Source organism: Rosa chinensis, chromosome 4 (genome assembly GCF_002994745.2).
Source record: "Rosa chinensis cultivar Old Blush chromosome 4, RchiOBHm-V2, whole genome shotgun sequence".
Lineage (NCBI taxonomy): Eukaryota > Viridiplantae > Streptophyta > Magnoliopsida > Rosales > Rosaceae > Rosa > Rosa chinensis.
Genome location: NC_037091.1, coordinates 58917149 through 58927637, shown reverse-complemented (window position 1 = coordinate 58927637; position 10489 = coordinate 58917149). Strand labels below are relative to the sequence as shown.

Genomic DNA, 10489 nt, shown 5'->3' with positions numbered 1-10489 from the left:
TAAGAAAGCCACTCCCCTTGAATTCTCATCATCTTTAGGCCAACCCAAACAGTTATCAAACCCTACCTTGACTCGTAGAGTGTCCAGTTGTTTTGTATCGCAAAGAGTCTCCGAGAGAAAAAGAATCTTTGGTTTCTCCTGCCGGATCAAATCGATCAGAGCTCATCGCCTGGAGTTTCCTACAATCCCTCTGCAATTCCAAGCAAGTATGCGAAAAGCCATCTCCTCACTAGTGCCAACGCCGCCGTAGGGAACCCTAATCGGCCTAAAGCAATCAAAGTTGCCGTTTTGCTAATATTTTTCTTTCTAGCCTATTCGTGTCATTGGTTTAATGAAACTTTTGTTACTATTTAAGATGTTTTATTTGATTTTAAAAAAAAAATTAAATATGTTTTATTTGAGGACCATGGTACTTTTTTTCGGGAATTAGGAGTAACATCTGAAAAAAATTTAATTCCAATAATGTGGGCGTGGGTTGAGCGTCTCAGCTTGATTGAGTTTCAAACCTTATTTAAAAAATATATATATAGATCGATATCCGATGCGAACATATTCACGAGTTTTAGACATTATTCATATTTAGGAGAGTTTTCAGAAGAAAATTGCACTCAATAAACTTTTAGATTTAAAAACGAAGATGTTTCAAAGTATGAATATTGGATGACACTTTTATAATAAAAGTACTATTCTTATAACATTTTTCAATGACCATATTATTGGCCGGATATAATTTCAATCCATTTTCTTACTATTTCTCACAATTTGACGGAGTATTTATACAAGGATCTCATTGATGGATACACATTTTTTCTTTTCTTTTTCCAAATTCGAAGACTTGAAAAATTTTCCAATTTATGGGAGTTTGGTTTGACTTAGGAGACGCTACATTTTATTTTCAAAGAGGTAAAAAAGAAAATACAGAATTGTAAAATGATTCTGTGTGGTGCATTTGATATTTCGTGATTTTACAGGCATGAAACGCAGGACCGTTTGAGGGTGCACATAACTGATGCTGAGAAACAGAGGTGGGAGGTTCCGTACAATCTCCTACCTAGAGAACAGCCTCGAAAACCTAAACAAATCACTGCAAGGTCAACAAAGATCAAAGCTTCAGAGCATTCTGGCTCTAAGTTAGTCTTCAGTTACACCACAGACCCATTTGGGTTTGCTGTCAAGAGAAAATCAGATGACCAAGTTTTCTTCAATTCCAGCTCTGATCCTTCAGACCCATTTGGTGCAATGGTTTTTAAGCACCAGTACATTGAAATCTCCACCAAGTTGCCCAAAGATGCATCCCTATATGGCATTGGAGAGAGCACACAGAAACATGGGTTCAGGCTCCATCCTAAGGATCCTCATACTCTGTTCACCGCGGATATTGCAGCTTTCAATCTCAACACTGATTTGTATCAATTGTATGGCTCCCACCCAGTTTATATGGATCTCAGGAATGTGGGTGGTGAGGCTTATGCTCATGCTGTTCTGTTGCTCAACATTAATGGCATGGATGTGTTTTACAGTGGTGATTCTTTGACATATAAGGTTATTTGGGGTGTGTTTGATTTCTACTTCTTTGCTGGGACTACTCCATTGGAGGTTGTTGGTTAGTACACTTCACTTATTGGCAGACCAGCTCCAATGCCTTACTGACTTTTGGTAAGCTCTACTTTAACCCTCCTTTAATCCTCCATGTTTGTGTTCCATTATTTGTTTTTGCTCAGTTTTGACTATAGATTGACATTTAGGAATAGGTTATAGGTCTTATTCTTGATGATATTGAGCCATATATATGTCTATTGTGGTTAAGCAATACTTTAATATCCAATGTCTCAATAGGAATTATTGAAGTTTAAGGAACTGAACTATGGCATAGGGAGTGGGATAGTATCGGATTCTCTATGTAAAAGGTGGAAATAAAAAATTCCATTTCCAAAATCTATCTTCTTGTTGTGATGTTGCTAATAGGTTTCTTGCTTGATGGATGCTTATAGTGCATTGCTGCCTGTTACCTGTTATAGGCTTTTAGCTCACAAGTCATTTAATGATAATGCTCCATTGCCTTATGCTTGAATTTGGGATTTTGGGTATCGAGGCGTGTCGGTTCATCTGAGCATTTCTGTGGTCAGTACAAATTTTGTTTTTCTGTTTTTTGATTTGGTGGTGCATGTACTTTTGAGATATCTCTTATCAGTTGATATATTTGTTTAAATAAGAAATTTAATTAGTCTGATAGTTCCTTTGCATTGGCACATGGTGGACTGGTGGTGCTGGGGTTGGGTGAAAGGAGACCATTCAAACATCGTCTGGTCACTGCCATGCCTTATGAGATACGCCATCTTTGCCTGTAGGGACTTTAATGTTAGGTTGGTGGGTTAAAATTTGTAACTTGTGCAAGTGCACTGGTTCCTTTTCCATATTTCAGTTCACAAGAAACTGATAATACTTCGTCTTTGTCAGATACTGGTATTAGTGGTATAGTTCTTGTACTGGCATTGTGTCAGGGACGATGATTTTGCCTATTCACCTAAGCACATTAAAAACTCATTCAAACTGCTTTTGTAATGAATCTGTGAGTATATGATGAACCACGATCCCGTTCCTCTGGTCACTAGCTGACCAGGGATGATTTGGTCAATGACCGTTCGATTGAGATCGGACGGTTGACAGCTAAGTGATGAGATCTTAGATGAGATTGGATGGTTAGTGACCAAATCATCCATGGTCAGTAGCTGATCAGGGGATCAGGACTGTGATAAACCATTTTAATTTTTCTCTCACTTCATCCTTTGCAGGATTTCACCAATCCAGATGGGGTTACCAAAACTTATCAGTGGTTGAAGACATAGTTGAGAACTATCAAAAGGCTCCAATTCCATTAGATGTCATTTGGAATGATGATGATCACATGGACAGAAACTCAACCCCAGGAACTACCCTCGGACAAAGCTTTTGGCATTTGTAAACAAAATACATAGCATGGCCTTGTCATTATTGATCCTGGAAATGCTGTTAATCCCAGTTACGGTGTATAGCAAAGAGGTATTGGCATTGCTAATGATGTTTTTATAAAGCATGAGGGTGAACCCTTCTTGACCCAAGTTGCACCAGGGCCTGTAACCTCCCGGACTACCTCAACCCCAAAACTGTGTCATGGCGGGGTGATGAGTTCTGCCTCTTTCATGAACTTGTCCCTATTGTTGGCTTATGGATTGACTTGAACAAGGCTGCAGGTTTCTGTTCTGATAAGTGCAAGATTTGAGAGGGCAAGCTGTGTTCGAATGGGATAGTTCCTGACTATATAAGCTGCTTGGACAGCAAAAACCTTACAAAGTCGAGATGGGATGATCCACTTCCAAAATCAATGCTTAAGGAGTGCAGGCGCCCATAGGGACCAGAATCATAGCCGCTAGTGCATATCACTATAATGGCATTTTAGAGTACAATGCTCACAATCTGTATGGCATCTCCGAAACCATTGCAACTCAGAAGGCTCTTGTAGGCCTTGATGGCAAGCGGCCCTTTGTACTATCCCGCTCCACTTATGTTGGTTCATGCAAGTATGCTGCACATTGGACTGGTGATAACAAGGGTACTTGGGATGACCTGAAGTACTCAAATCCCCAACATGCTCAATTTTGAAATATTAGGGGTGCCGATGGTTGGCGCAGATATATGTGGGTTCTATCCAGCACCTACTGAAGGGCTTTGCAATCGTTGAATTGAACTAAGCACATTCTAGCCCTTTTCAAGGAATCATGCATTCAAGCAGTCCCCGAGTCAAGTGCTTTATCAATGGGATTCGGTAGCTATCTCTGCTCGAGTTGAGCTAGGATTGAGTATCACATTGAGCTAGGTATGAGGTATAAGCTCCTCCCTTATCAGTACATACTGAGGTACGAAGCTCATGTCACTGGATCCCCATTGCAAGGCCACTTTTCTTCTCATTCCCATCATTTACTGAATGAGTGAATGCTATGGATTGAGTACGCAATTCTTGCTAGGTAGCAGTCTTATGGTATCTCCAGTTCTTGAGAAAGGAAATTCAACAGTTAAAGCATTCTTTCCCCCTGGAACATGGTACAGTTTGTTTGATATGAGACAGGTCATTGTATCAAAACAGGGGAAATATGTTACACTTGATGCGCCTTTGCAGGTAATCAACGTGCATTTGTATCAGAATACCATTCTACCAATGCAGCAGGGTGGAGTGTTATCTAAAGCAGCTAGAACAATCCCTTTTAGCCTCTCGTCATAACTCATAACCTTGCCGGCTGGGGCAAACAATGCAAAAGCCGAGGGTAACTTGTTCCTTGACAACAACGAGCTTCCAGAAATGAAACTTGTAAACAGCAACTCCACATACATTGATTTCGATCTTTGCAACTCTAAATCACGGAATGTGAAAGTGTGGTCAGAAGTTCAAGAGGACAAGTTTGTTTTAGACAAAGGTTGGTCAGTTGGTCACTTGACCACTGTGTTGGGAATAGATGGAAGTGGTGGATCACCAGCTCTTGGGCTGTGTTTGGTTCCCAGAATCAGAGCCTTAGGAAAGGAAATTCATTCCTTTCCAGTGTTTGGGATTGCAAAGGAAGGGAAACTGACTCCCAAAGGAAAGGAAATTGCGGGGGAAATTGCTTCCCGCCCACCCACCCCAGGATTCACTTTCCATCCTAATAAAATGACTAAACTATCCTCGCTTAAAATTGAAATTTGCTGGTTTGATCTGCAATACCATCGAGCTCTGTGTCAGGCGTGTGTTTTGGAGAGTTTGAGTCATTTCCAAACACTGTGTCAGATAGCACTCATATCACGAACCAGTGAAGCACACACGAAACCATTCATCTTGTTATCATCTTCCTCGCACAGCAGCTTCCAAGATTAAATCTGCTTATCATCTTCCCATCTTCCTCCCGTAGCAGCTTCCAAGTATACACACACACACCCACACACACACAACATGCAGTGTGAGATCAAATCATTTGTGGTTTTGGTTTTGATTTCATTTGTGATTTGATCTGTGGTTTTGTTTTTGATTTCATCTGTGGGTTTGGTTTTAATTTCATTTGTGATTGGATCTGTGGTTTTGGTTATTGAGTCATCTACTTTTGGTTATTGATTTCATTTGTGATTTCATCTGTGCTTTTGGTTTTGGTTATTGATTCATCTGCTTTCGGTTTACAGATTTCATCTATGCGTTTGGTGTGTGTATAACTATATATATATACATATTGTTTGTTATTGATTTGTCCTTTGTTTGGGGCATCTGTAATCACTTTTTTTTTTTTAGTTATACTTGAACAAAATAGGCAGTAACTAGAGAATTTGGTGGCAGTTATGGCTCGTAGAAAGTTGTCGAAGACAAAAAGGATTCTTCTAATGCTGGACAATATTAAGGATTTGCTTAACTTTGTCGTGATGATATACATTATGATGTATATCATTGCAGAAAGACATTATCGGAAGTATATATTGAAATTACCATCTTTTTATGATGCTTTGTCAAGAATTGGAAATGTTCAACGAATGGTGTATGCAAGCGATGTAAGATGCATAAACAGTCTCCGCATGGATAGGCATACATTTAGCTTATTATGCTCTATGTTACGCACATCTGGTAAATTAAGAGACACAAGAAATGTATCTGTAGATGAAATGGTGGCTATGTTCTTGCATATTCTTGCGCACCATGAAAAGAACAGAATCATACAAGATATATTTTTGCGTTTTAGCAGATATTTTAACACGGTATTAAGAGCAGTCCTATGTCTACAAGGACAATTGTTAAAAACACCAGAACTTGTTCCAGAAAACTCATCTGATGAGAAGTGGAAATGGTTTAAGGTACACAACATTCTGCTATTTGTTATTACACTATGAAATTAATGAAGAATATACATTCTAAGTTGTTTATTATTGTAGAATTATCTCGGGGCGCTAGATGGGACATATATTAGAGTACATGTGCCAGAAGCGGACAAGCCTAGGTACCGAAGTAGGAAGAATGAAATTGCTACTAATGTCTTGGGAGTATGCTCCCAAGATATGCAATTCATTTATGTGTTACCTGGTTGGGAGGGTTCGGCTGCAGATTCACGAGTACTACATGATGCCATTAGTAGGAGACATGGTTTCCGAGTTCCCCATGGTGAGATGAACTGAAAATAACTTTTTTATGTCATTACATAATTGGTTAGGAGCTGTATATTAATTTTTCATCAAAGTAATTATATTTTTCACTTCATTCGATAGGATATTACTACCTTGTTGATGCTGGGTATCCAAATGGGGAGGGGTTTCTTGCTCCATATAGAGGCCAGAGATACCATTTAAATGATTGGAGAGAAGGATATCAACCTACCACCCCCGAAGAATTTTTTAATATGAAGCATTCTTCTGCGAGGAATGTGATAGAGAGATGTTTTGGGTTACTTAAGATGCGATGGGCAATTCTAAGGAGCCCTTAATTTTTTCCAGTGAAGACGCAATGCCGAATTGTAATAGCATGTTGCTTGCTGCACAACCTTATAAGAAGGGAAATGGCAATTGATCCCTTAGAAAATGAACTGAATGCCACTATGAATAACCAAGATGATGATGATGATGATGATATAATCAATTTTATCGACTCATCAGAACAATGGAATGATTGGAGAAGAGAGTTGGCAACACAAATGTTCAATGAATGGAGAGGAACTAGGAGCAGAAGATGAAAAACTTGGCTGGAGAGTTCATCATTCGACTAAAAGAAGAAGAGCTGGAGAGTTTATTTTGTTTGCAGCTTTTGTTGTGAAGTTGGGTAGGCTATGTTGTATGCAACTGCTATTTTGTTTGCAGCTTTACTTTCTTGGTTTGGAGCTGCACAATTTGGTGCTTTTTATTTATTTTGTATGCAACTGCTATTTTGTACTTGCAGCTTTTCATTCTTGGTTTGAAGCTGCACAATTTGGTGTTTTTTATTTATCAGTTATGCAACTGCTATTTTGTACTGCAGCTTTTCATTCTTGGTTTGGAGCTGCACAATTTGGTGCTTTTTATTTATCATTTATGCAACTGCTATTTTTGTTTGCATCTTTTCATTCTTCTTTTGGAGCTGCACAATTTGGTGCTTTTTATTTATCAGTTATGCAACTGCTTTTTTTATTTGCAGCTTTTGTTCTCAAAATGGTGTCTGTTTTGTTCTGCTATTCTTTACTGCTCCTCTGTAAGATGTATATAAATGATCTGATGTCAGAAATGTAGTCTAAAACCCAAGGTTACTGTAATGTATGCAACTGTTCTGTTAAAGTGACATGTTGTTGTTCTGCCACTGCTTTGGTTTCAGCTTATTAATTCTATATGAAGTGTTACTGATAAGTAGACGAGAATTCTGAAAATGTAGGATGGATTTGCAAGCAAACTCAAGATCCTCAACTGCTAGAAGTGGAAGAAATAAAGAGAAGCAACCATCACACACCTGGACCCCTATTGAAGATGTAGCTCTAGTTGAGGCTTTGACTGAACTTTGTGTTTCTGGGGTATGGAAGGTTGACAATGGATTCAAGGCAGGATATTTGGGACAACTAGAAAAAATTATAGAGCAAAAGCTACCAAATTGTGGATTAAAGGCGAATCCCCACATTGAGTCTCGTGTTAAGACACTAAAGAAACAAACACTTGCAATCTCTGACATGATTGCTAACTCCAGTGGCTTCTCATGGGACCATGAAAATAAAATGGTTGTTTGTGAAAAACAAGTTTATGACGATTGGGTTAAGGTAAGTTTGGTTAAATTTAAATGCATGTTCTAATATCTAATATCTCATTCCTTTTGGTTTACAGTAGCTAATTTCATCTTGAACCATTCATTTAATTTGACAGTTTGGTTAACATTTAATCTTCATATCTAGTTTATGTATGCAACTGCTAGGTTCACAATGAAGCTGCAATTTGGTTAACATTTAATCTTCATATCTAATTTATGTATGCAACTGCTAGGTTCACAATGAAGCTGTAGTTTGGTTAACATTTAATCTTCATTACTAGTTATGTTGTATATGACAGGTTCACAAGGAAGCCAAAGGACTAAGACTTAAACCATTCATTCATTATGATAGTTTGGTGGAAGCTTTTGGGAGAGATAGAGCCAATGGGTTAGGAGCTGAAGGACCTGCAGAAGCTGATGAAAATGTGAATAATGATAATGAATTTGTTGATCTTGAAGGACCTGCAGAAGCTGAAAATATTGTTCCTACACCTGCTACTCGTACAACTTCCTCTGCTTCTAATTCAACTCGGACTAGAAAGCGAGCAAGGGACGCTTATGCTCAATGCTTGGGAGACATGGCTAGCACACTTCTCTCCTTTGTGGATGTGACCAAGACACACTTGGAGACTATGAAAGAAGTACTTTTGAATGACCATGCAGCATCTACAAAAAGAGGTAAACTTGTCGAAGAGCTTATGAAAATTGAAGGTTTGAATGATTATGATGTGCTTGAGGCTGCTGCTATAATTATTGGCGATGACTCCAAAATTGAGCTCTTGTTTAGCTTACCTGACAATTTGAAGAGGTACAAGCTTCTGAACCAGTAGAGAAGTTGATGCTCAAGACTGATGTTACTGATAAAATCTGCTTTTGTTTTCTTTTGGCGTTTGGATGATCAGATAATGGCTCTGCTTTTGGTTATATTTTGCAGAACCTTCTGTTGGAAGCTACTTATGAATCTGAATATGTAATTATGCTGTGACATTAGAACATGTATCTCTTATGCTGTTTTGTTCAAGTACCTTTCGTTAAAATCTTTGGTTCTGGGTCAATCCGATTCAAGTTGGGTAGACATTTACCAAATTGTTTGCCCTTTATTTTGTACTGAAGCCAAATGACACAGCAGCTGCTACATATGTCCTTATGATTGTTCTAAGTTTACTACAATTAATATGAGGGTATTATTGGAAAATTGATAGGTGTATTCTGATTACATTCTAAGCTTATACCAAACACTCGAAAGGAAAATTCATGGGAATTGCTATTTCCCATGCCCATGGAAAGAGGAAGGAATTGATTTCCTTCCTTTCCATTCCGCGATCCAAACGCGGCCTTGAGGTTAATGGAAACTCAGTGAAAAGTGTTTTGAGACATAAAGTTGAGTGCAACGGAGCATACGTACCTATAACTCTAGAAGATATCAAAAAAGAAAAGAAGAAGACCAAGAGTGTAATGGTAGAGGTTTGTGGTTTGTCACTTCCTTGGGTAAAAACTTTGCCGTGTCATGGAAAATCGGTACAAAAGCTTGAGAGCTAGAGGGCTATTTGTTCTCCGTCACCACCCTTTTAGTTAAAGGTCGATACTTTTACATCTCTGTTAAACGTTGTATGGAATGAACTCTTTTACAGAATTACAGCATTTCAAGTTTTCAGCTTAATTCGATTTGTCAAAAAAATAGTTTGCAATTTCTTTTTCTTTTCTTTCTCTTTTCAACTTGGGGGTCCGGGTCCAAGACCCAAACAGTGCATGCGGATTTTGGAACACTGACCGGTGATGAGTATGGTGTGTTAGGGGTCCAGAAAGATTATCGTCATGGGCTAATCGTATTTGCATGCTGTAAATTGTGATGGACCATTGGTAGGTTTGGGACCGGCCATTTAACAATCGTGGTCAGTAGGAGATGTAACTCTTGTTCATTTCAAAGAAGGACCAGTTTAATCCATGCTCGAGAAGAACTAACTACTGGTGCTTTTTGCTGTGCCCAAAATCGGCATCAAGCATCTTGGAATATCTTTCGGTGTGGGATAAGAAAGATCAATATTACAATGCTATATATGATGGACACTGTGGTTGTTACTGATTAGAAGTTGTACAGGACATAACGCCAATTTACTTTGTCCATCTTTCACAGCCGTGATTCGCTTGGCTAGTGTCCAGATTTGGATTTTGAGGCCCCTCCATCTTCTTCAACCTTGGATTTTCTGAGATATATTGGGCCCGAAGATTGATCACAATTTAGGGTGAAGATTTTCCCAGAATTGTCTTCACGTGGTGGTGTTCGATCTCTTCGGCTTTCTCAGACAACGATACCTTAATTCAGTCTATTTGATGCGCAAAGGATTCTGCAGAAAGCAAACTAATTAATATAAAAACCTCATGTGGTTAAACAGAGGAGGAGGGTAATTAGTAGTGCACTTACTTAAGTTTAATAACTAAGCGCGATGGTCTATGCATGTGGTCTTGGTCTTACAATCTTATTAAACGAGTAATGAACGAACAAGACACGAGTATGGGGGAACCATGCATGGACAATCCAAAGTTGATATTTGTCTTCACGTACCCACCACGCTTGCTCCCGCCATAAATGTATGTCTGTATCTGATTTTTAAGCTTGATTCCTGCAAACCCTAGATATATTCAATTAAGTTTTAATTTCTTTATCTCGATCTCTTCAGATAATTAACACCGACTATTTCTAAGGTTAGCATCCAAGGAGAAGCTTGTTCGTTATAGCTAGATTGTGTT

The 10489-nt window shown here is 38.7% G+C and overlaps 1 protein-coding gene and 1 pseudogene across 1 annotated transcript; both read left to right on the top strand.

Annotated features, from left to right (window-relative positions):
- The first annotated feature begins 854 nt into the window (after window positions 1–854).
- Window positions 855–6464, top strand: LOC112200798 (annotated as a pseudogene).
- On the top strand, window positions 4754–8571 carry LOC112199666. The gene is made up of 3 exons (XM_040518815.1): window positions 4754–4926; window positions 7379–7754; window positions 8041–8571. The coding sequence occupies exons 2-3, from the start codon at window positions 7380–7382 to the stop codon at window positions 8569–8571; spliced, it is 906 nt and encodes a 301-aa protein (XP_040374749.1). The 5' UTR covers window positions 4754–4926; window position 7379.
- The last annotated feature ends 1918 nt before the right edge of the window (window positions 8572–10489 follow it).